The sequence below is a fragment of the Panthera pardus genome, unplaced genomic scaffold, assembly GCF_024362965.1.
Source record: "Panthera pardus isolate Hobbes unplaced genomic scaffold, ASM2436296v1 HiC_scaffold_10, whole genome shotgun sequence".
Classification (NCBI taxonomy): domain Eukaryota; kingdom Metazoa; phylum Chordata; class Mammalia; order Carnivora; family Felidae; genus Panthera; species Panthera pardus.
This window is the reverse complement of record NW_026526655.1, coordinates 26779973-26807677: the sequence shown is the minus strand read 5'-3', so window position 1 is coordinate 26807677 and position 27705 is coordinate 26779973. Positions and strand designations below refer to the sequence as shown.

Below are 27705 nucleotides of genomic sequence, written 5' to 3'. Positions count from 1 at the left end.
TGTGCCATGTTCCAGGAGAGATCACTATGAGGTGAAGCAGGTAGTGTTTCTGAGGTACCCTGAATATGTGGGGATAGACTTTAGAGGAAAAGGTGTGTGTGTGTGTGTGTGTGTGTGTGTGTGTGTGTGTGTGTGTGTGTATGTGAGAGAGAGAGAGAGAGAGAGAGAGAGAGAGAGAGAGAGAGAGAGAGAGTAATAGAGTATAAGCAAGAGAAGTTTGCACATTATCTTTGGTGACACATTTTCAGGGGTTTCTAAGGAGAACTTAACTCAGCAAAGGGCATTTTGTAAAGCTGTGGCGTCCCCACCATTAGCCCCTCAATCCATACACTATCACTCATGGCACTCCTCTCTTTCTCATACAATTTTCTGTTGTATGACCACTGAGGCAAAATCAAGGAACAAGGGAGTATATTCATTAGTTCAACAAATATGAAATGACTACCTACTATGTGCCAGGCAGAGTGCTTGAAAATTTTTTTTCACGAGATAAAACAGGAAAGAAAAGATATATAGAAACATAGTAGTAACATAATTTTGATATACTCATATACACATATATACTAAAATATTTTAAATAGGCAAATAGATCTATAGATAATCCCACATACCATTTTAGAACTTGGTGTTTTGAGAAAACTCCACTGTAGAAACCTGTGGTATAGGGGGACCAGTGAACATCAATTGCACTCATAATAGACCTAACACCTTCAATACCACTTGGGTGTAAACACAGTAATGAAATGAAAGTGATGTATGAAGACTGAGGTGAGTAAAATACACATTTTAATTAGAGCCTGGGAAGAAATAACTTCTTCATGTGGATGTTTATGGTTTATATAATACATGTGTGATAGTTAATTAATTTATAATGAAGATCTATTTGATGAATTTGGGAGCAGTTTCCCTATCTTTATTGTTTGGCGTTCACATTTAAAACAATATTGTTCCTCTATAGAGCCCCTAAAACAATGTACATTATCAGAGTTGTTTTAAGCTGAGCACATTACAAATTTTAGAAAATAATTAAATGAGAAGAGAGATTCCTGAGTACAAACTATTTTCTCTTTTTTAAGCCATTTGAGATAGAAACTACAAGCAGAGACTGAGAGATTTCTTTCTATAATGTAAAGTCTAGGGCTAATCCCCGGCCAGTTGGCACAGACAGTGAGAGGTTATAATAAAGTGACAAATCCCCCGTGGGACTCTTGAGAGACAGAAGTAGCTCCCAGTGAATCAGCCAGCCAAACACATAGGTCCCTATCTGATCAGTGTCAAGGCTACATAAGTCCTGACTGTACAGTCCACAGATGGTTCACAGTCATTAAGAATCTTCTGGCAAGTCTCCAGAATAGCTAATGTGTCCCCTAAGAAATGTTGCCTGGATATGTTAAAAAGTGGCATAAAGTGCCATGGGAGGGTGATGGCCTCAGTTCACTGGCATTTCACATTTCAGTGAGTTATAAGGAAGTGGCTGTAAGAGAGGTGGTAGGTTTTCCCTCTTGGTATGGCAAGTCTGTGGAGGCAAGAAGCTGCTAGATGTTCTATGCAGCTCGTGGCAGGACTCAGTGTCCTTTTTATTACCAGTGCTAGTGTGAATCCCCCTCAGGGCCCTTTCCCACCTTTTCGTCCCCCTGGCCAGCTCATGGGGTTGGCCCCCCCTCACTTACTTCTGAAAGACTGAACAATTTCCACTGGGAAGCCAGCATTCCTCACCACCAAAAGGGCTGAATCAAATAAATTCTCTCTTCAATGAGGGATTCTTATTTTTTAAGTGATCACCTATTTAAAAACTAGGTCTGAACATCTTTCTTAGGGTCAACAGTTGATTCTCCCTTTTTGCTAAGACTTATCAATATAAACATTCCACAACACGAGGGACTATATCATGGTAAAGACTCTGAGGAAGTCTGTGAGTTGTTTATCTCCAAGTCTCCAAGGTGTATCTTTAGTCCGTTTCTGAATTTTGTGTAGCCCTTCACTAATTCCTGGGTGCCAAATACTTCGTTACTTCTTTAACCTGTGTAGCTTAATGAAAACATTGCCTTGAATTAGTGCCTTTGCATTCCAGACAAGGCTGGGTTTGGAAATAACTTCACCACGGTGGACAACAAATCCACAGCCCAAAACGTGGAAGGCATCATCGTCAGCGCCATGTTTAAATCCCTTATCACCCGTTGCGCTTCAACTACACATGAATTGCACAGCCCTGAGAATCTGGTGAGAAGTTCACCTCTTCTTCCCACAGGAGTTCTTGGTCTCTGATCTAAGAAATGTTCTCAGTCATGGCCATGAGATAGACAAGTTAAAGTCTAAAAGTCTTCACCTTAAAGTTAAAAATCTCTGTTTTCCCAAAGTGACCAGTAGCTCATGGTGGAGCCTCGATGACACATTTCTCCTCGTTGTTATTCATTATTCTACTTGAAAATTGACGTATCTTCCTCTTCTACCTCATCAGCTCTGTGGTGATTGCTGAGATAGTTGCAAGGTACTTTGAACCCGTAAAAAGAAAGAGGGGCTGGAGCACAGCTTATTAACTCATGAAATATTAAATGATACTACACCAAGCATTTTCTTGAAACCACACTTACTTTAAAAATTAAATATGCTGCTGGAACTAGTTTTGTTTTCTTTTATTGAATTTTTCAGGTACTCCTCATAAATGACTGTGTTAATTAAACCACTGAAGCCGCAAGTAGTATGGAGAGAGAAGCAGGTTATAACAAGTTAGTGCTTAATTGTGGTTTGGGGTATGAGAAGTAGTTTAAGGCTGATGAATCTGACATGACTAGATGAATTCATTTCTCTCTGGGGAGTAAAGGAACATTTCTCTATCTTACCAATCTGTTACATATTGTGACTTCTATGTAGAAATCAGCCCATTTATACATATTGACACTATCTGCTAATCTACCTAAATCAAGGAAATCATTTTAAGCTATTGAAACTATTCACATCACTTTGGGTAAACAAACTAAAATCCCAAACCTAAGGCAATTTAATTTTGCTGACTGTCAAAGCCACCTCAGCAAAGTTTTTGGAGCTTGAGAAAAACATGGGCCCCATCCATGCATTTAATTTGGTCATGGCAAGAAGTAATTTGGCAAGTTGATTATAATATGTGTGAGTACTTGTTATACATTTTAGTTTGCAAAATCATGTATAGAAGAAATAACTGTATTTCTTAACTTTCTTTAAATCATCTTAGTTTTGACTTTGAACTCTCATTTCAGAATGGCTGAAAGTTGAACCCCAGTCATTCTTGGGTTTCCTTACTTCATAGAGTGGTGCAAAGATCCCAAGTCTTTGATAGGACCTAGGACCTGGGGAGCTCCATGGGTCTCAATCATCAATTCATACCTGTTATTTCACATACTGCTCTCTGCTGCATGCTTAGGGCTGGGCATTCTAGTTAATTTAGAACCCTGGTTTTGGGGGTCTGTCCCTTTTATGGAAGAGCTACCAAAGTATACAGTGAAGGCACAGGGTCTTTCTGACCCTAGAACCGAAAAAACACCCTTTCCATCTTTTCCCCAGTTACTGCTCCTTCTGATGTTTTAAGGGTCATGGGCATGATTGTCCCATTGGGCCTTAGGTTTTTAAACCAAAGCTATCAAGTAAGTGTTTAAGTGGTTTTGTTTAGGCTTCTGTGTTCTGCTTTGCCATGAACCTTTCCTAAGGCAAAGAATACAGTAACTACCTTCTTGAAGAGAAAGGAGGAAATGCTGATAAAAGCTTAATATCTCAAGAAAAAGGTCCTGTATATATTTTTCAATATGGATTCATCAATGTACTGGTTTTAATAGCCCTACATCACCTGTAGTTCATAGTCAGGTTCATGTACAAATGAACTTCAACATACACATTTTTTAAATATGTCAAGCAAAATAAATTGTCCTTGAATATCAGGCTCTGTTAGAAGTATCTAGATGACTTAGCATACTTTATCACAGTGATGTAGAAAAATTGGAGAAGCTGAATAAGGACTGAAATCCCTAGTCTAAACCAATTTCTGATTGCCTTTTTTTTGCAGGCATCTCTTCAGAAGTCCCAATTAAGAGAGAAAATTAAAGCTTGGGAATCCAGTGGTTTAAAGTATAAATTGATGTCTTTCTAATGATACAACCAACTTTCTGAATATGAAGCATGGTAACCATCCTTTATCGTACTAAGGATGACAGGCAAAGTTCTTGATAATGTTGCTGTAGGAACAATGGAGAGATAGTGTACCATCGGTTTCATTGTTGTAAATTGTCTTCCTTTTATGATTCCAATGCTGACCTAAGTCTAAGGAATTAGCTTCTCCCACTCTTCCTGTGAAAACCACTTAATCACACGACTTTCCCCAAACCTTCCTTCTTGCATCCACACAGGGGCTGTATTGTGATATCCGTCAGCTGGTCCAATTTATCAAAGAGGCTCATGGGAATGTCTTCAGGAGAGTGGCCCTCAGCGCTTTGCTTGACAGTGCTGAGAAGTTGGCACCAGGGAAAAAGCTGGAGGAGAATGAATCTGAATCTAAGACTGCAGGCAGTAAAAGGTTGGAAGCTTGAGCTATATATAAACATTAGTGTTTGCCTTCTGTCCCTGGAATGTAATCTTCTGTTGTACTGTCCATGTGGTTCATAGCGTGGTGTATAACTAGTGCAGGCATGGTGGAACTATCTTGAATAAATGGCATCACTGGTGATAGTCCAGCTGCAGCTTTGAAAAGGGAGGTGTTTACTGTCAAATAAACCCTACCTCTATATAAATCAAAGCTCAGTTTATTTCAGGCTTGCATACTCTTGATCTTTAATTCCCAGCTCTCACTAATATGGTGAAATGCTATCTGTGTGTCAGTCCTTTCCGAAGAAAATTTACATTTTTGTCCGGAGAGGAAAAGCAATTATTGATACCATATCCTTCTGTTCAGTAAGTAATATTTTAAACATGGCAGAATAGGAATTGCTGAGCAGCCCTCTGTTGTTTTTCCTTCTGGTATGTATGTTTATTGTATGCCTATTCTATAAAATACGCCACTTATCAAGATTAAAAGAAACTCCTAAATTTACAATCTTGTTTGTAGTTAATGACTCTGTTCGCGATGATGGTGGTATACTTAGGCAATAAGGCTCTAGGTCATGAATGAAATGGTAGGATATAAGTTTCATACGATATAGTCTCATGATGACAGGGTTTGAAAGCAATACACATTGTCTATATGGGAGTGTTCAGCTTTGTGAAGTATATGAGGCATTGAGGAGTGGTGTCCTGCTCTGTTGTGATTGGTGGAATGCACCATTTGCATAGGTCAGAGGCGGGGAGCATTGTGGAGAAAGGCCAGGTGTCCTCTGCCCCTGAGGAATGTCGCAGCTTCATGTCTGGTCGCCCCTCACAGACTCCAGAGCAGTAAGTAGCATTGATTTTTGTCTCTAGTGCAGTTGGCTGAGCAATTCCTGCTGCAAGAAATCATCTTCTTTGAACTTTGCCTTGCTTCTGACCTTTACTTTTCATTCCCAAAGCCACTAATCTCTACAGACCCAAATCACAAATAACCAGCCTCACGCCTACAGGAAGCTTCCTTAACTGCGTTTCCCTTTCCCAGTCTCTATCCCACTTCTGCTTTTCTTGCACACTCCTGCAGATAAATCATGAAAAATACTGTGCCTGTCAGGTGGGGTGGGGATGTCATCTACTTTCTTGCTTAAAATCACTTATAACTTTTTTAATGTTTATTTATATATTTTTGAGAGAGAGAGAGCATGTGAGAGCAGTGGAGGGGTAGAATGAGGGGGAGAAAGAATCCCAGGTAGGCTCTGTGCTGACAGCACATAGAGCTTGAACCCACAAACCTTGATGTCATGCCTCAGCCGATATCAAGAGTCAGACATTTAACCAAATGCCCGCTTATAATTTTTTTCATTTAAATGTATTAATGGCTGTCAATGTGCTCAATGAAGCCTTTCCAAAAATAAGTAAGATAAACTTCTCTTGCGCCCAGATTTAGCTGAAACATAGACTGTACTCCATTTCACCTTGGTCTTCTCCCAAGATCCATTCCAATGTTCTCTGAAATCAATCAGTTTATCTCCACTTTTTATAATGGCAAAGTCAAAAGCATCTTAAAATTAGTGCCCCCAGAAAATGTGAGAATTACTGTAGACACTAATACAGCCTAGTTCTATGCAAGACCCATTTGTATTTATTCTTCTTTTGAGAACTATTTACTCACAAATGGTATGATCAATATTTAAAACACAAACATCACTTAAGGTATGCCATTTTACTTCCACAAACTCTGGTTTACTGTGAAATTATTATCCTACCAGAAATTCTACAGGGTATTCTAGATTTTATGGTATACCTTCTCTATAATCAAGGAAATCACCATCATCAAATAGAACCTTGGTAATTCACAACAAGCAAAGAAAACCTTCAAAGAACAAAAGCCTGCATAGCTTTTGCAGCCCTTCAAAATCTTAGACGCTGCCCCTAAATGGCTGGAGGAAAGTAAAGAGAAGTAAGTTAACTCCCTGAGTCTAGGGACCATATGAGTTTTTGCTTACCATTATAACTTCAATGCTTAGACAGAGCTTGGCCCCCCTAGTGAACACTTCATATCTATTTCATAAACAAATGAATGAATGACAGTCAATCAATGAAAGGATAAAATTGTCAAATTATCATTAAGCTTTTGTTTTCTTTAACTTCCTTTCTTAAATGTGAGGTTTAAGGAAGTCTTTAAGGACATAGTAAAAATTCAAACATAAGCCCTAAGGGGAAAAATAATGTAAAAGGCAAAATTCTGCAGCTGAATAGCCATAAGACTAGTTAAAAGTCTTTACATACAGGGTATGAACAAAAACATCAATAAATAAAAGGAGAAAGAGGGGCACCTGGGTGACTTGCTTAAGTATTGATTTCTGCTCAGGTTATGATCTCATGGTTTGTGAGTTCGAGCCCCATGTCAGGCTCTCTGCTCTCAGCACAGAGCCTGCTTCAGATCCTCTCTCATTCTCTCTCTACACCTCCCCCACTCATGCTCCTCTCTCTCTCTCTCTCTCTCTCTCAAAAATAAATAAACATTAAAAAAAAAAAGAAAGGGCTTTTTTCCCTCAAAGTAGCACTAGCAACTATTAAGCTAATATGTTCAATGAGAATGATCTAATAAGTAAATTGGATTTTAAAAATAAAACCATCTATCTTCATAGGTGATTTTGTTTTCTAGATTGCAAAATACTCTCTTTCTTCAGTGTTCTGTAAACACTGCCTAATATCTCAGCATTTAGCATGGGTCTGTTCTTTCCTCTTGAATGAAGACACATGTTTTAATATCCTTCCACATAAAAATTTCCATTTGGAGGGATGACATAGAATGTTAAATATAGAGCTTTTCCCTATTCTGAGCGGGCCCAGGAAATGAGCATGCCGAATATCCTCTGTTTAGCACCGGAGCAAAGTAGGTGGGTAATCCCGGCTCCTCCTTTATCCTCTCTCTCTCTCTCTCTCCTCTCTCTCTCTCTCTCTCCTCTCTCTCTCTCTCTCTCTCTCTCTCTCTCTCTCTCTCTCTCGCCCTTCCCTCCCCTTCCCACCTTTCTCTTCTCCTTCCTCCTTAAAAGTCACACTAACAGAGCCTATCACTGCCAATGCAATAGCCACCATTGCTTTCTTTCTCCCCTCTTAATCTCTACCAATTTAATGAGTGAAAATAGGGATCTCATTTCAACTGACCCTCCCCTCCCACCCCAATTCCTAGTGAGATTAACCTCTGAATATTATTGGCCACTTGTCTTCTTCCTCTTGTGGAATGCCCTAGTCAAAAATCCCTTCGGAGGTGTCCCCATTTGGCTTATTGAGTCAGGCCAATTTTTTTTTTTTTTTTACTTTTAAACCTCTCTTAGGGGCACCTGGGTGACTCAGACAGTTAAGCCTCCAACTGGGGCTCAGGTCACGATCTCATAATGGGTTCCAGCCCTGCGCCTGGAGCCTGCTTCAAGTTCTGGGTCTCCCTCTCTCTCAGCCCCTCCCCCACTCGCACTCTGTGCCTCTCTCTCAAAAATAAAATAAAACACTGAAAAAAAAAATAAACCTTACTTAAGTTTCCTTGACAAGAAAACTTAATAATCTCATGATGAAAATAATTTAGTAAACAGATGTGGGATGATGCACCCCCTGGCTGTGGTTGCACTTCACTTATTCATTTATTTAAATATCTTTGGTTTATTTAGTGCCAAGAATTTTGCTATACTGGCGTGAGGGTGGTGAATGAGATACAGTACTGTACAAGACTCTGGGAACTTCAAGACAAAGTAAAATATTTAGACATCATAAGTGCTTCTATTATGACTCACACCCGCAGATGAACACCTGCAATAATATTTGGTCTTTTTATTAAGGTTGAAAAAAATGGTTACCTCTATTTGACAGCTGAGACATGACTGTTTTCAAGAAGTGCTCAGAGTCAACTGTGGTCTCACTTTTTCCACTCCCACTCTGACTCATCCTAAATCCCAGCCCACCAAAGATCATCCTGCATGATTTGCCTAAATGTCATTGGCAGGAAGTTGAAAGAAATTTAAGGGAATTTCACATGTGTTGTCAGATGTTTAACTCTATCCTCGGCTTGCTTTCAGCGATGAACAAATGCAAGGGGGCAACCTGGGGCGGAAAGATTTCTGGCGCAAGATGTTCAAATCCCAGAGTGCAGCTAGTGACACCAGCAGCCAATCTGAGCAGGATACTTCAGAATGCACCACTGCCCATTCGGGGACCACCTCTGACCGTCGCGCCCGCTCACGGTCCCGCAGAATTTCCCTCCGGAAGAAGCTTAAACTCCCCATAGGTAAAAGTATGTCTGTATTTATTTATGGATTCTCTTATTCCCTGCCACGTCCTCAAATCAACTCATAATCAAAACAAAGCAATGCATGGTAGGGTAGAGAAAGGGAAAGGCTTCAAGTCACAAGGTTGAGGCTGGCTCATTTATTCATTCATTCATTCATTTTTTTTCGGCAGGTATTCTCAGACCCCTACTATGTGCATTTGTGATGTGCAAACACTATGCTAGGCATCAAGGATTAAATGGTGAACAAAATTAACACAGTGCCCAACTTTGCTGAACTTAAAATCTATTAGGGGTGACAGTCACTAAAGCAGATACAACTAAGCATAGTTGCAAACTGTGAATTTTATGAAGGAAATATACATTGTGCTATGAAAGCATGCAAGGAGATCTGACCTAAATTAGGAGGAGGAGGCAGAGATCAGAGAAAGCTTCCTGGAGGAAGAGAGATTAAGATCTTCAGAGTACTGGGGGAAGGAAGAAGGAGAGCACTCTAAATGGTAGCAATAGCATTTGTAAAATATTAGGAGGGAGGGAACTAGAAGAACTGAGATGAGAAGAGTGGCTGTATGACTATGACAGAGCAAGAGGGACTAGGGCATGTGGACCCTACGGGTCAGGTTGGCTCTTCATCCTATAGCCCTACATAGCCTAGGTGGGATGATGAACAAGGGAATACCACAAGCAGGCTAGCTTTTTCTGAAGGATCACTGCTTGGACAACATATTGGCGGGAGCCCAAGTGGTTAAGGGAGAGCAGATAGAAACCTACCTAGTAGTCCAGGTAGAGGTAATGGAAGCTTGGTCACATGGTGACCATGTACAGAGGAGTAGACGGATTTGAGAAACACTTAAGAGGTAAAATCAAGGGTGCCTGGGTGGCTCAGTCGGTTAAGCATCCAACTTTGGTTTAGGTCATGATCTGGGAGTCAAGCCCTGTGTCAGGCCTTGTGCTGACAGCTCACAGCCTGGAGCCTGCTTTGGATTCTGTGTCTCCCTCTCTCTCTCTGCCTCTCCCACACTCGTGCTCTCTCTCTTTCTCTCTCTCTCTTTCAAAAATAAATAAACATTTTTTTTATAAAAAGAGGTAAAATCAATAGGACTTAATAGAGGATGTGAAAGTTGTCAAGGGGAACTGGATGGAATATAGTTTTATTCACCAAAGAGGCCCAAGTTCTTTTTGTCCTGGTCTTAGTCATGTAATTTTATGGTCCAACACTGAATATTCAAAGCATGTACAATTTTGAAAACAATTTGTCTTCACTTCAATTTATACCACGCCATGTAACTTTCATTGCTTGCTGAGCACATGCTGACATTTCTTTTTATCTACTTGGGAGAACATGCTATAATGGTCTAACTTTTCAAAAATTATTAAATAGGAAACTGGCTGAAACGGTCCTCCCTCTCGGGCCTGGCAGATGGCGTGGAGGACCTTCTGGACATCAGCTCTGTGGACCGCCTGTCTTTCATCAGGCAAAGCTCCAAGGTAAACAGGACATCACTTATGTAAGAGAGTGTTGGAGTTGTTGATAGAAAAATGTCAGGACTGAGAAATGCTAAACACCTGGACTGACCAAATAAGAAAGAGTCGAAGACACTGTCTTCAAGCTGAACCAAGTTTGGAAACTTAAATGAGCAATGAAAACTAAGATATCTAAGTAGTAGGCTATTATTGAAAGGAAGAAAAGAGTAACAAAAAAATTTACATAAAATTATAATGCAGATCTAAAGGTGTACATGGGTATTATTTCCTGGCTATTTTTTTGTTATTCAGTTTTAACTTTATTTTTTTAGTTTTTATTATTAAATTCCAGTGTAATTAACACACAGTGCTATATTACTTTCAAGTGTACAATATAGTGATTCAACAATTCTATACATTACTCAGTGCTCATCATGATAAGTGTACTCTTAATCCCCATCACCTATTTCACCCACCCTACCACCCACCACCCCTCAGGTAACCATCAGTTCTCTGTATTTAAGAGTCTGGTTTTTTGTTTGTCTCTTTTTTTCTTATTCTTTGTTTTGATTTATAAATTCCACATATAAGTGAAGTCATTTGAAATTTGTCTTTCTCTGACTTATGTCACTTAACATTACACCCTCTAGATCCATCTGTGTTGTTGCAAATGGATTTCTACTCTCAATGCTTTTATTCAACATAGTACTAGAAATCCTAGCCACAGCAATCAGACAAGAAAAGTCAATGAAAGGCATCCAAATTAGTATTTCTCAGATAGTTTTAACTTTTAACACACATGTGAGATTCCTGACATCTGAAGCTCCCACCCAACTATCTGGTATTTTTCTAATGTTTCCTCTTATGCATTAAAACACACATTGATCCTCTTTCTACTACTTTTGCAACCACCTGAACCATTTTTCCTATTGAAAAGGATAAAGAAATTCAGGATCATTTTTTCCCATTAAGTGCTTCTTCATAATACTACTAAGCATTGTAACAGCATACTATTTGGAAAAGGTAATGAATTATACTCAGTGAAATCCATTGCCTACAAGAGTCTTCCCTGTGCATGATCCACACTATAATTTTTAGTGTATGGTAAGAGTTACATTTCTTTATATATAAATCATTTCCTTATATTATTTCTGCTTTGAAGCTCACTAAAGCCAGTTTTCTTCTATATGTTATAATAGTAATATTTTGAAATTATAAAAAGAACATATCGACATTATAAGACATTTAGAAAATATATTTTCTCCTTCACATTTTTTTTTGGCTAAAATATTGGCCAAATATTGAGAGTATGTGAAGTCCATAGATTCCTTGCTTGCTGAAAATTTTAAATACTCTTGACCTAAGGGCAAGATCACATTTTAACTCCTGAGGAAAAAACAAACAGACATCTTATTTCACTTTAATTATAGGACACTTTATGAATTAATTTATACTGTTTTATTTTCATAAAAATTTGAAATCTTCTATTTGGCTGTCTTCCAGTTTTGTCTCATCATCAATTGTGGTGTGGTTTTTAAAGGATGAATATACCTTGTTGTTCATAAATTTGAGTTTGGATTTTATCAGACCGAAGCTGTAAGGACATCTCATTTACTCACTGAATTAATTCATAGTGCCTGACTATTTACTTTCAATCTATGACTGGATCCTTCTTCTAATTACAATTATAAGTGATGTCTTCTGTGGTACACATACTTACTGACTAACCAGATGTGGAAGTCTGAAGAACTGAAGTAATCTTCATATTCTAAACAACTTATTTTTCAAGGCAAGAGTTAGTATAAACACAAAGAATTGCCGTTGAGTTTAGCTATCTTACTACTCTCCTTTTTGTCTCAGGTCAAATTTACCAGTGCAGTGAAGCTTTCTGAAGGTGGGCCAGGGAGTGGAATGGAAAATGGAAGAGATGAAGAGGAGAATTTCTTCAAACGTCTTGGTAAATGTCATGCAGCCTAAGAATGACATCCAATTTTCATCACACAGAACACAAATTTGTTTAGATAAAATGGTCCATTTTCTATTTCCATTGATTTCTTATTTCTTTCTTTCTTATATGTGTGTTGTACTACTATAGCTTCTCACTTTCTTATCAATTTTGTTCAACAGACATTTATGGAAGACATTAGGTTTATAAAGAACCTCTCCTTCTGCTATCTGTCCTTTGTTAAAATCTAAGAGCTTTAAAGAACCTTCAGATATCCATCCACCTATCTACTTAGAAACTCTGCACATTATATCCCTGACAAGTGGCCAGCCACCCTCGGAACACCTCCACTGAGGGGGAGTCTGTTACTTTACAAAGCAACTTGTTCCAGAACTAGACAGTTTTAATTGTTAGAAAGTCTTTCCTTACATTCTGAAAATATTCCCATCCATAAATTTGATTCATTAGTTCCAGTTATGATATCTGTGGCCAAACACACAAATATACACATGTAATGCTAACTTAGCCTATTATCTATTTCACATTCTCTCTTTTGATCTCACTTCTGCTGGTCAAACATTTTTGAGTCCTTTTTGTTTTACATGGAAGTGTCTCTAGATCCATCACCATCCTGATTCCATTTTACCGTGCATTCTAATTAAATGATACACTTTACAAGATATGGAGCTTCAGATGGAATGCAGTACATCATATTTGACTTTAATCGGTGTAATAAATAGTGCAACTATTAAGCTCCAGGGACATAGCAAGTGTATGAGCACAATTTAAGGTTGCATTATCAACTTTTATATCACATAGTTGGCTTATACTGAATTTTGGATTAACTTTTGATAGCCCTCTTCCACATGAATGAATATCATGCTATATTTTGATATAGCCATTATTAATTCTTCATCTCAAAATAAATAAAATTTATTGTTTCATTAATTTGGTAGGTGGTTAAGTCATATTCTCAGAACAGAAATTAAGAGAGAACCAAAACTAAGTTGAATTTGAAATCTTTTCTTCTTTACAATTGTGCTATAAGGATTCATCTGCAGAGACATACACATTTCCCTGTTTCCATCCAAATTGTTGCTATTATTACTGGCTGGGACAAATATAAAGATATAACCTCTACAACACTTCTAATTAACTTTTATTAATTAACAATTTGTGGGTACAGTTTTTTAGCCAACCATATACTTAATTTACTAGAATTAGTAAACATTTTCCCATTTCTTGATAAAAATATCATCAGATTTTTAAAAAATCTCACATCTTTATAACTCCATCTAAAGGAAATCTGCAGCTTAGTTCAATACAATGTATTCTTAATGAATCTACAATGATTTCTATGATTACTTCTGTTTAAAAAAAATGTTCCTGTTTAATTATCTCTGACAGAATTTGACTAGGGCATACATCAAAGTTATTAGTCTATGGTTTCAAGAATCTTCCTAACTACCAGAACTTTTGTCATTTTCAGTTCCCATAGATTCTTTTCACTCCTCATGATATCTCAGAGTTTTACATATTCTTTTATATATTGTTTATATTTCATTCACAAATAGAAAAGAATGATAGAAAAATTATAGAGAAATATAATATGGAATATTCATAAAGTCTGACTTTGGGATCAATTTGTGTCAGCAGTACCTTAAATAAGACTATCTGTTTCTGTGTATACAGAAGACAAAAACCATAAAATCTAAAATTGATATCTGGAATTTTATGTGCTTTTTACTGGCAAGACAAGGTAGCTTACACATCACCATTATTCTTTGCCCACGTTCTCTGGCTAATTAAAGATTATAGGGGTGCCTGGGTGGCTCAGTTGGTTAAGCATTCAATTCTTAATTTTGGGTCAGGTCATGATCTCATAGTGCATGGGTTTAAGCCCCGCACAAGGCTCTGAGCTGGCAGTACAGAGCCTGCTTGGAATTCTCTCTCTGCCCCTCCCTCACTGTTGTGTGTGTGCTTGCTCTCTCTCTCTCTCTTTCTCTCTCTCAAAAATAAATAAATAAACTTTAAAAAATTTAAAAAGAGATTATAAAAGGTATTCTGTGGGATAATTCCTTCTGGATCTCTTGCAGAAGCCAGGTATCCCCAGCTCTTCTAAAAAATTTTAAAAAACATTATCTATTAATCTTACTACATTGCAGTTTGCAACAACTAACTGCCCTTGGCCAGGTGAACATCTCTCTCTCTCTCTCTCTCTGAATCTGCTTTTGCCTATCTTTCTTCCTTCCTTTATTTCTTCCTTCCTTCCTTCCTTCCTTCCTTCCTTCCTTCCTTCCTTCCTTTCCAATCCATATGCACAAATGATTCCTATGCACCCATTATATGTGTATTGTCCTTTTCTTTCTCAATTATTTTGATTTAATCATATTGTCTCTGGCTCTTTAAAGTTATTAAAGAAAACAAACATCAAGCATTCTTACCTTCAATTTAAATGTAGTACTCAAAATTCACTGAGTTAAGATCAAATGCAATAGTTAATAGGATTTCTTTAAAATGTAAAAACATTATTCAATAAATTAAAAATATATCTGAACATTTAACAACACTGAAATTGCATTTATAATAAGCTTTTTCTTCTATGTTTTCATATTCACTAAGAATATTTCATTTTAGAAATCATGTTGTCTTCACTTGAGGGAAGATATTTTATTAAAGCAATGTTTTTTTTTCAACTGATTAATAAAATTTACTGAAAATCTTCTATGTGCTCAGCTCTGCCATAAATTCCATGGAAGAGCTGCTTAAAGAAATACTATATTTTGAAGTATCCCTTTTTAAGTTTAACACATTATAAAAACTGTATTCTATATAAATTTATAACTTATACCTCAGTAAATTTAATGTAAAAGATAGTAAATAAATGCAACTAGAATGTACTGAGACAAAAAAATCATTATGTCCAAGGAAGCCAAGAGGCATCCTTACATCCTAGTAAGTTTATATAAAAGATTGACAGGAGATGTATTCTATAGCCAAATTACTTTTAACATTTCTTTTAGGATTACAATATGGAATGCCAACTGGGAACAATTTTACAATCACTTTGTAACATGTACAATGTTGATTTATTTCTTACTATAAGTTTTCCTGACATAATCTCTACCTTCAGCAATATAGAAAACTCTAACCTCCTTCAACATGAACAGTTGTGTATTTTGAGGATGCTCTATGGCATAATGATAAGAGCGTAGGCTTGTGGTCATTAGGTCTGGATTTGAATCCTGACTTGATAACTTTCTCTTGCATGAACTTAGACTGGGCTACTTAACCTATCCCTTCTTTGTGTATCTCTCTGTCTATGTTCTTACTGCTCTCTTGTCTCTCATTCTCTTTCTTTCTCTTTTTCTTAAATCATCTTTAAAGATTTATCTTAAAGGACTATTACAAAAAATAAAATAAATTATAAAATATTTCATACACTATTTGGCGTGTACTAAATGCTAAACTATGGTAGCAAATATATGGTTATCCATTAATGCTATATAGATACAATGGAAATTTTCCATTATAAATAGCTTTTTCTTACAAGCGTGATTCTTATGTCCTGAGCTCATAGGATTCTACTGATCTTCATACCTGAATAAATATCCATCATTCTGTGAAGCAAAGAATATATGTTCTTCCTGACAAAGATTGTTTTGATCACTTCTCTCTTCATTATTTTACTTAGACTCTTTAATCATATTGTTTCTGAAGTTCTTTTGATCAAAATGGTACTTCCTTTGGTAATATTAAATAGCTTTCTTTTAGAATTCATTATCTTGTCAAATAAATATTGAGAAAAATGATGAAAAGCTTATTATTGTTAAGCCTCCTTTTAATAAGATGATGGCAACTGTCTTTAATAAATCGGTTAAATAAGAATAAGTTTACTGATCATACATCCTGTCTTATATATTCGTTCTATTACAAATTTGAGGCAGTTGCCACCTAATGTATTGTAAATCTTACTTATAGTAACAAATCATAAAACAACTGGATTCATTAAAAATATATTATTTTATAAAAGTTAAAGGCACTGCTAAGCTTATTCTTTTAACAGATGAGATTTCTGCTGATATGTGCAACTTAAAAGACTGTATATCAATGACTAATAAAGTGACATACAGATAGGACAAATAACAGGAAGTTACTGGTTCTGGTAGTTTTGATAATGCCCAGTGAACAAATAGAGTAGCATTTTGAAAGGCAGCTGTCCAGGAAGTGTTTGTTCCTTATCTATAGCTTTTAGCTCTACCTCCTTTGTGTCATTTGAGATTCTGTCTTCCAAATTGTTTACACCATCAGATTTTGTGTGCTATTTCATTTTACAATTGATAAAAAATATGTCACACTAATTGGAAAAAAAAGTGCTGAAGATGTTGAATATGGAACATTTGCATCTGTAAAGGAAGTATGCTCATAAGGACTGAAATATGGGAAATTTTGATAATGATCTTTTAATTATATCATGAGGCATTTTTGTGCTTATGAAAATTTTCAAACATAGACAAAAAGTAAAAAGGATGGTCTAACGGATCCCAAATATTCATGACCCATGATCAAACAAAAATTTGATCAAATTTTTCCATATCTGTTTCACCTATCTTTCATGCTTTTTAAAGGTGTTTTTTCAATAAATCCCAGACATACATACATGTGCCTTTGTGCTGAGGCAGCAGGTAGGAAAAGTAGGGCAATAGGTAGAAGGGATCAGGGTATTCTTAACAGAAGAGGTGGGAAAGTCATTTCTGGAGATCCGATCTGTGACTTCTCAATGACAACCTGGAGTTGGTAACCACAAATGAGTGGTGTGAACAGAAATTAAGGGAAGCTCTAAATCAGTGATTCTCATCCTTGGGGTTTATTCTCAGGTATCACAGGTACATTTCAGAATCCTGAGAAGGGGCTTGGACTGGGTTTTAAAAACAATATTCAGCATAATACCCTTATAAAAGGAAATTTTTTAGATATATATTAGAAACTGTAGTAAAGTCAGGAGATATTTAGGTTTTTCAAATGTGCCTATGGATAAAACTAATGAAAAACAATACTTTGTATCACTTTTTTCTTAATGTATGATCCTTAGACTTTCTGTGGTCAATAAATCATGTGGAGTGTTTGTTAAAATATGCACATCCCCCCAGACATGGCATCAAAATTTCTAGTGATGAGACCTGATATTCTGTATTTAATAAGCTCTAGACTGATTCTCATTCATGGGCAGCTTAATTATGGAAAAATAAGTGTGGGGAGGGATCGGTGGTTCCCAAATCTCTGGTCACAGTGCTGGGTCAGGCTGGCTGCCTCATTATGTTCTGAGAGGCTTACAAAGCACAAATTCCTACACTCCGCTTCTAAAAATTCTGATTCTGAAAGTCTGGATGAGATTCAGGATCTTACTAGGTAATTTTGATATACAGCCAGGTTTAGAAATCCTGGAATTAAATGACCAACATCTAAGATTCTTACAACTCCAAAAGTCAGTGATTCTTTGTATTATTACTGAGCTATCAATATCCTGTCCTTGATAATAGATTTAAAATTGCACAGTACTTGCATCGTCCATAAAATAGAAGTTAGTTGTCGATTACAAGAAGAATCATTTTAAATATACTAAGGTTTCTGGCTAGTATTAGAGAAGAGACCTGGTAGCAAAATGATCAGATCCTATATTCATGTAAAACTCTGCACCTGCATATGCTATGTGTCACCAGATTCCCAAAAGCCATGGTACATCTAAATCAGGCATTAGGATGGAAAGGAAGGAGGTGGAGTCAGGGAGAAAGTTTTCAGGCCAACTCTACAGAAAACATAGTGTTATAACTTTGAAGCTCTTTTTCAATCTATGACCCATTATACTCTCTCTCCTTCATTCCTCCACCATGGGAAAACCCCTACAGGTTGCCACAGTTTTGATGACCATCTGTCTTCCAACCAAGATGGTGGAAAAAGCAAAAACGTGGTGAATCTTGGAGCAATCCGACAAGGCATGAAGCGCTTTCAATTTCTGTTAAACTGCTGTGAGCCAGGGACAATACCTGATGCATCCATCCTGGCAGCTGCTTTGGATCAGCTGCTTTGGATCTTGTAAGTTGTTAGAAGAATTTGCCCACTCTATCTCCCATTACAATTAATACTGCTAATGGAGGAAAGCATGAGTCCCTAATCTTAACCCTATCTGTGGAGTTATTTTTTTTAATTAATGCTTTATAGTTTTCAGAGGACAGGTCTTTCAAAACCTCCTTGCTTAAGCTTATTTATAGGTATTTTATTATTTTGCATACAATTATAAATGGGATTGTTTTCTTAGTTTCCCTTTCTGGTACTTCATTATTAGTGCATAGAAGTGCAACAGATTTCCATATATTAAATTTGTATCCTGTGACTTTACTGAATTTATTTATCAGTTCTAGTAGATTTTTGGTGAGTCTTTAGGGTTTTCTATATATAGCATTATGTCATCTGCAAATAGTAAAAAGTTTACTTCTTTCTCCAATTCGGTTGCTTTCTATTTCTTTTTCTTGTCTGATTGCTATGGCTAGGACTTTCAATACTATGTTGAATGAAAATGACAGTGGACATTCTCGTCTTGGCCCTAATCTTAGAGGAAAAGCTCAGTTTTTCACCATTGAGTATGATGTCAGCTGTGGGTGTTTTGTGTATGGCCTTTATGCTGTTGAGGAATGTTCCCACTAAACCAACTTGGTTGAGAGTTTTTTTCAAGAATGAATGTTGTACTTTGTCAAATGCTTTTTCTACATTTATTGAGATGATCGTATAGTTTTTGTGGGTTTATTTTTTTGTTTGCTTTTCTCAGCACTAATGGCAAAAGAAGGAAGAAAGGTGATGAGATGAAAAAAAGAAAAGGACAAATTTTAATAAATATGCACTGGGAAGTAGACTGTATAGCATTATGATTAAAAGGATATGAGGGCTTTAGAATCTGACTACCTGGATCAAAATCACTCTAACATTCACCAGACGAACTTCTGTAAAATGAAAGAGTAATAATCACATACCTACCTCCTCAGGCTAGTGTGAGGATTAAATGAGGCATTAAATAGAAAGCCTTCATCACAGTGCCTGGTAAGATAACTGTTCAATAAAGTAGGTCATTATTATTATTTTGTTATTATTAGTTTTAGGTTTGTCATGTATTAGTACTTAAACATCTCTGAGACGTTGTTTAATTGTCTATCAATTGGAGGAAAGATATGAAGGATCAATTTAAATTAATTGTGCAGAAGTGCTTTGAACTTCATGGTATTATATACAAAGGCAAGGGTTTAAGGAATATAAAGTGAATCTTCTTTAGAAAGGGCTTCTGTCAGGTAAACTAGGCCCAGATATGAGTTTTGAACTCAGTCTCTCAATTTCCTTTATTTATCTCTGGTTTAATAAATTCTTCATACACTGTGTAAATTCTGGGTACTCAACACCAGATAAGCATCAACAATAAAAGTCTTTTATTTTCTCTTTTAAAAAATACAAACTAAAATAGACTGTTTTTAAAACAAAAAGCTTTAAGCCTGCCTATAAATGATCTGTTTTCCAGATTTTGTAGCACATGAATAACTGATCATTGGCCACCCATATTTTACCTTTGAAAATAATCCAAATATAATCATGTAATTTATGACATTTTTTTGGTGACATTTGCAGCTTTTGCTCTCAGGATAGTGACTAGCAAGAGAGGTGGTTTCATTTAAGCCTGAAACACAAATACCACTGTAATCCCCCAAAATGATTACTTGTTGTATAAGATTTTTCAGTCAGTTCCCCATTCCCAGATATTGGCCATTGTGAATATTTATATATTCCAAAATGTTCAATGTGTATTGATGTCTGCTTTGGTGACTATTAAATGTGAAGAATCATGAGCCTCCAGGAGAGCTGAGGCTGGTGACAATTAATCAAAAACAAGGTGCCTGTCTAAAGCAAGAGTTTGACAAGGCAAGGAACCAATCCCTTGTTTTTTAAGTGGGAGAATGGTAACTAGCCTGTCACCCCTTTGAGTTGCGCAATGATGTTTTTTAATCACTACTGACCTATTCCAAAAGGAGCAGATTAAAATAAACAAATGTGACAAATTCATAAGAAAAGAACAAACAATGGAACATTCACATAAGGAGTAAGTATATGAACAGCCAGTTCATCAAAAATATTAACACCCAATTAAGTATGTTCCATCTTATTTGCACTTAAGAAATGCTCATTAACGGGTCCATAAATTCCTATATTCTAACCATCAAATGATTAGAAAGTGTTGACAGGGAATAAAATGTCAGACACCACTACATGATGTTGGTTAGTGGTGGAAGCAGCAGGATTTGATTAAGAATAGAAGGAAGTCAGAATAACAGGGTAATAATGAGATGGTGGTAATGGGGAGTGGAGCACTCCTTGGCCCCTCCCTGCATAGTAAATAATTTTAAAGTGGATATTGTCACAGAGGAGGGGCAGTTCTCTGCATATTAATTATATCAAGTGGCATGAGTGGTGGAATTAAAAAGTGGCTTGAAAGATATGTCCCAATGGGCTTAAAAGATACTCATCATATAATTAATTAATTCTACCAATATCTATTGAGAGCTTCCCATGTACCAAGCATGGTGCTAGCTGTTAATAATGATGCAACAAAACAACTTCTTTTGAACCTTTTTTACTGAAGATTGTATTTGCCTAGTGATCTGTTTTCCAGCCTTCTTACTGTACAGCATTCTAGGGTAGATAAACTAATGATTAACATTTATTGTGTGCCTACTGTTTCCAAATGAAAAAAAGACTGAAGCTCAGAAAGACCAACTAACAGTCCAGGACTACACAGCTAGCAAAGGATAGAGCCAGATTAGACCTCTGTGTGTCTTTAAAGACTGTATTTTGGTTGTCTCATTAAAAAATTATGTGTGGGGGCGCCTGGGTGGCGTAGTCGGTTAAGCGTCCGACTTCAGCCAGGTCACGATCTCGCGGTCCGTGAGTTCGAGCCCCGCGTCAGGCTCTGGGCTGATGGCTCGGAGCCTGGAGCCTGTTTCCGATTCTGTGTCTCCCTCTCTCTCTGCCCCTCCCCCGTTCATGCTCTGTCTCTCTCTGTCCCAAAAATAAATAAAAAACGTTGAAAAAAAAATTATGTGAGATAACTATAGGAACTTATTTTAAAACATGCAAAAGTAATAAATTCTGTATTTTATACATGATAAATGTAAGTAAGAAAGTAAAGATGACAGAAGTTAGTTGAACTCACAGTAACAATTAGGCGTTAGCACTTTACAGGTAGGTGGTTTAAGCTGTAATGTTCCAAAGGTACCGTCATGTCTATTTTCGTGTCAATCTTAAAGTCATAGCTACTTTGGGAGATTTTTAGACAAGATGGGGGATCAAATTTCTCAAGCAACTGCCTAATGAGATTATGGAAAATGATAATAACAAATCATATTATTTCAAATTTTTGAAAAACTGGTAGAAAGATGATATAGACACAGCTGTCCATACAACTTGGAAAATGATGGCATGATAACATTTAAACAGCTATTATGAATTTTAATGGTCCAAAAGCATTTGAATCCTTTAAAAAGTTTCCTTTACACACGAATACATGATGAACTCATAATCAGAAAATATAGGAGTTTTTCTTTAAAGATTCATACCACATATTCACTCTCTAAACCAGTATTTCTTTTTTTTAAGATGTTTATTCATTTTTGAGAGAGAAGAAGACAGAGCATGAGTGGGAAAGAGGCAGAGAGAGAGGGAGAGACAGACTCTGAAGCAGGCTCCAGGCTCTGAGCTGTCAGCACAAAGCCCGACACAGGGCCTGAACTCACAAACCATGAGATCATGACCTGAGCCAAAGTTGTAACGGACTGAGCCACCCAGGGGCTCCACTAAACCAGTGATTCTTAATATTTTGGAGACATAGACTCTTTTAGAATTGGATTAAAGCTCTGGAAATTTTCCCAAGAGAAGTGCACTTGTAGACAAAATTTAACAAATAATATTAGAAGCTTTACGGACTCCCTGCAAAACCCATCCATGAAAACAAAACTATTAAGAATTAAATCTCAATTAATGCATTATTACTGGCAAATGAAACATTTTAGTCAAGTAATTGGACTGATTACTTTTATTAACAATTATTGGTGTTATGAAAACAGAATAATTGCTTCCTATATGTAATACTTAGGAATTGTATAAGATATGTGGGCATGGGAGAAATATGAGGCTTGTCACAAAGAGAGCATTTAAAGATTTGAAAAATAATCCCAATAGAACAAATGAATACTGGTTTCTGAACGTAGATTATTTTAAGAGGAATACTGATCAATACTTTGATAATCAAGTCTCTTTGGTGTTGACATTTCATCCCCTCCTACCAAATGGTTTCATACCTATTTGATTTCCAACTGCTATAATGCTTAGTTTTCAAGGAGATGAGGTTACAGGGGTTTCCAGATACAAGTACACTCTTCTCCTGCCTGTAGCTTGACTCCTACCCCTAAGTTGGGCTGAATCCCACTGGAAACTTAAAATTTATTTTACTTCCCCAAAATATGGCTATTGCCGGATAGTTACCAGACCACTAGATTCTCTTTTCTTCCTTTCCTTTGGAACCTACTCTGGCCCTGCTTGACCTTCTCAATCTTATAAATCTCATGGTAAGAAATAAAATAAAGGGGTTTGATGTTTATAAGCAGTGTCTTTGAGCCTCAAAGAAAAGTAGCATTTTCTGATCATTATAGATGTCCAGTGATGGGGTAGCTCCACTGAGAAGTGATCAGTTCTTTGTCACTAGACTGGATTAAATGGGGGCCACTGTACAGAGGGGCCACAAGAAGTGGGTGGTTTGTATGATTCCCTTTCATACCTGAGTCTGTGATTCGAGGTCAAGGCCAAGGAGTATACAGAGGTCAGAGGTGACAATTCCAGATACCAGAATCAGTAAAGGTTTAAAGGAGTGTGGTAGTCTCCATTATCAGACAAAGAATCTAGGTAGAGCTCATTGAATAAAAGGGAGAGGTAATGATGGTGGCAGTAGTGGATAACCATAGTAACATTTTCATTATACTTGATAGTTTATAAAGCACTTTCACATTTATTACCTTGTTCACATGAAAGGAAAGGAACCAGCTCAGGGAACAGTCCCCAACTAAGGGCACAACTTAAATCCGGTTTCTCAAGTACGGAAAAGTGAAGGAACGATCACTGATGAATTGTGACAAGCATCCTGAGGAAGGGGAACAGAGCTGTGTGTCCTGTGTGCTTGACTCAAGGTAGCCTTCAGTATTTACTGTCATTTGCCCAGGTATGACAACTGCATACCTGTTCATCTGGGTTAAGAGTTTCTTGGAATTACTCTTTCACAAATGCCCTCCACTAAATGTATTTTTAGCTTTGTTTCCTCTGTATTTGGCTTCACTTAATATCTGATTTCATCTTCCTCCTGGCTTTCAGAAATGTCTCACTGTTAAAGTATGTCTTACATGTTTTACAATGCATTTGTGGTTTTTGTCATATAGGTATAATTGTGTGAATATGGATAGAAATTTCTATCAAGTAGAAAGATGAATATAGAAATATCTGTATTTCTACCATATAGAAATATGAATATAGAAACATAGAGAGAGGTAGGTATAAATATAAATGACATAGATGGATAGATTGCTGATTGATAGATACATAGATGAGATCCAGATACAGATATGGATATAGGCATACTTCTTGATTCTGCCATTTCATCACATAGGATTTGGGAGAGGAGGGAAAGACAAATGTGTTCATTTCATCATCACAATCCATTCCAACACTCTCCCTTCTCTCCTTTATTGTTTGCTTCTGTTGGATGTTGCATTTATTTTTAAGTGCAGCTTAAATACACTTTTTGCATTATGATGTAATTTTTATTTCAGAAGTTTTCACTGTTTTATTGCCTTAATCATAGATTGTAAATGTGACTTTTTCAAATTTGCAATTTTCTTCAGAATTAAAAAGTATCATTAAATGAAAGAAATGTTAGAGATGTCAACATTCCGAGTCTTTCTGCAGGTTTGGTTTTAAACAATTCTCTTGTCATTATTGCTCTGACTACTCAACTTGGGGATAATTGGTTTAATTTTAAGTCCAGCACAGCTCTGCCTCACGCTCTTTCTTTTTAGTACAAATTTAATAGACACAACTGTAAAGCATTTTAGAAAAGACATGTTTTAGAAAAACCTCATTTGTCTCCAGGTTTATGTAATCTGCAAGCACAAAAATAGAAAAATTAAACAGTTCTAACGAAAGGCACTTCTGTCTGTTTTCTGTATAGTTCAGATGAAATATTGTGTCCTTTTTTAGTCAGTTAAATATATAACATGAACAGACATAGTGATCTCTAATTTATTAGCATGAATAACACTAGTAATAATGTCTTTTGCATTAGGAGAAATTCCAAGAAGGCAAGAAAGTCAGTGATATTATAGAATTCTCTCTGGTCTGGGATGGAGAAAACCTAATTCTTGGTAAATTACATAGCCTTATAAATAGATAGCTTTAGGAACGATTGTATAATTTTTTCTCCAACTGAGGCACTTTGGAGAGTGAAAGGGGATGCTATCAAGAATTATACCAGTTAGGGGCGCCTGGGTGGCGCAGTCCGTTAAGCGTCCGACTTCAGCCAGGTCACGATCTCGCGGTCTGTGAGTTCGAGCCCCGCGTCAGGCTCTGGGCTGATGGCTCGGAGCCTGGAGCCTGTTTCCGATTCTGTGTCTCCCTCTCTCTCTGCCCCTCCCCCGTTCATGCTCTGTCTCTCTCTGTCCCAAAAATAAATAAAAAACGTTGAAAAAAAAATTTAAAAAAAGAAAATCTACCAGATAAATGAAATTAAAAAAAAAAAAAAAGAATTATACCAGTTAAGCAGAATAAACTGGAAGTCTTTGGGAGAAAACGAAACACTGGTTCCCATAGATATAGTCACACTTTCAGGTTCACTGCATCGAATTTGATCCACACAGGGCTTTCCATCATAAGACTACTTGGTGATCAATGCAGATTAGCTTCTTTCAGGGAAGTAGGAATATACATGCCTACGAGGAACTATCAAAGTGAAATCATATTGTGTTCTCTTTTGAATCATAAGAAAGGTTGAAATAATTCAGTAATAACCAAAACTAAATCATGAAATTATTCACTTGATTCTAGTGCTATTTCTATATTATTGAATTTTTAAAAAGATCCTAACTATGAAATGTAGCATAAAAGTAATATATATCATAAACATGAAGAGTTGAAGGGGAAAAAAAGTTTTAATGTCACATATCCACCACTACCTTAAAATAGGACATTTCCAGTTTTTTAAAGTTGCTTGGATTCCCTTCCCTAATCATATACCCCCTATCTCCCAGAAGACCCTGCTCTCTTGAACTTTATTTTATCTTTCCTGTGCTTTCTTTATTTTACCACATGCGCTTGTATCTCTAGGAAATACATTGTTTCTTTTTGTTTTGTTTGCCTAGTTCTAAAATTCATTTAAATTAAATTATACCATCCTCTTTTTGTTCCGTGTTTCATTTGAGTTCACCTTTGTTGATGCTTTAGCATCAATACAATCATTTTCACTGGTGAATGATGTTTGTTTGAATATGTCAGTTTACATATCCGTTCAATGTTAGATGGACATTTTTATTTTTTCAAAATTTTGACTATTTTGAACAATGCCTTCGTGAGTGTTACTGCATATGGGCCTTGATTTACAGTTTTCAAAATACATGCGTGGGTGGCATTACTGAATCATAATTTTACTATAGGATACCAAAGTGTATTTCAAAGTAGTTGCAGCAATTACTGGCAAAAAAAAAAAAAAAAGCTGCTGTTGCTCTGTGCTCTTGTCTTGTATTGTCCAACATTTTTATCTTTACCAGTCTGATGAATTAAAGTAACAACACTTTATATTTCAACCTAAAATCTGAAATGTCTTCTTATACCATTTACCATTCACGTTTCACTTTGGCCAAAGATCCCATGTGTTTATTTTCTATTTTTTCGAGGATTATTTAAATTTTGTTGAGGATTTTAAAAGGATGTAGATATTGTCAATAAGAATCCATTTTCTGTTCCCTACTTTGTGGCTCATTTTCATTTTATTCCTTATACTAAATTTTAATAAAGAGAAAATTTTAATTTGATTCATTAAAATTTTCTTTATGGCTAGCAGTTTTTTTTAACAGATTTTTAAAGAAATTCCAAGGCAATAAATATATTCTTATTTTTTCTTATAAAAGTTTTAAAGTTTGCATTACACACCGAAGTCCTTAGCTAGAACTTACCATGTGATTGGTATAAGATAGGAAATTGTTTTCCTAATCCTTTTTTATCCACATGGAAAATAATTATCCTAGCATGATATATTACTAGTTCCTACTTTATTCTCTGATGTGCGGAGAATTCATTTCATTTATTGCTTTGAATTCATAGTATTATCTTAATTATGTGTCAGATTTCCATATATGCATGAGTGTAATTTTGAGGGTTTCTGTTTTTGTTTTTTGTTCTATTCCCCTTGTACCCTAAGTTAAACTACTCTGTTTTAATAGCTAGAACTTTTAATGTCACCTAAGCTATTTATGGCTCTTTGCTCTTCCGTGTGAGTTTTATAATTAGGTTGTCAGGTTTCATAAAAATACTTTGATTTATTCTTGGAATTCTATCGAGTCCATAGATAAATATAGAGATAACTGAAATTCAAATTGAAATTCAGTTCTTAATTGGTTAGTCAAAAGTTCTACTTCCTTCTGAATCAATGTAATTTTAATTTTTTTAGTAATTTGTCAATTTCACCTACATTTTCATGGGTTTTTTGGCATAAAATTTATCATAACATTTTCTTATTAGCTCTTAATCTTTGCAGCATCTGTAGTTATTCTATGTTTTTATTTCTAAAATTGTGGGGTTTTTTCTTGTTTAGGCTTGCCAGATATTTGTCAATTTTATTAGTTTTTTTTTTAATGGCCTTGTTGATTCTGTGTTATCTTTGTTCTCAAATTCATTATGTCCTGCTCTTTATTTTCTTCTCTTGTTTTGAATTCATTGTATTTTTTTTAGCTTATTGGCTGATTGCTGAGCTAATAATTTCACTTTTCCTTTTCAAAACTGATTATTTAGCTATAAATTTCCCTCAAATACTACTTTAACTACACACCATAAATTTTGATAAGCTGTATTTTTGCTACAACTTATTTTTAAGTAATTTTTAATTTCTTTAATCTTTTTTTTTTTTGACCCATGGGCTATTTAGATGTGTATGTGTGTGTTTCAGTTTATAAATTCCAAGGTTTTATTAGGCATCCATTTGCTATTGATTTGTAAGTTTGTTTTTGCATACTGATTCTTTAGAATTAATGGAGACTTGTTTTATGAACCAGAACATTATCGATTTTCATAAATGTCCCATTTGTGGTTGAAAAGAATGTGCAGTCTCCAATTCTTAGGTGTAGCA

General features: G+C 36.1%; 1 protein-coding gene across 1 annotated transcript in view; it reads left to right on the top strand.

Moving 5' to 3' along the window:
* The window catches only part of UNC80 (unc-80 homolog, NALCN channel complex subunit), a 225344-nt gene that overhangs the window by 58664 nt on the left and 138975 nt on the right, over nucleotides 1-27705 (top strand). Inside the window, 7 exon segments of the mRNA XM_053905349.1 lie at nucleotides 2072-2220; nucleotides 4374-4540; nucleotides 5293-5391; nucleotides 8616-8824; nucleotides 10206-10312; nucleotides 12149-12245; nucleotides 18140-18333. Of these exon segments, the coding sequence (XP_053761324.1) occupies nucleotides 2072-2220; nucleotides 4374-4540; nucleotides 5293-5391; nucleotides 8616-8824; nucleotides 10206-10312; nucleotides 12149-12245; nucleotides 18140-18333 (1022 nt within the window).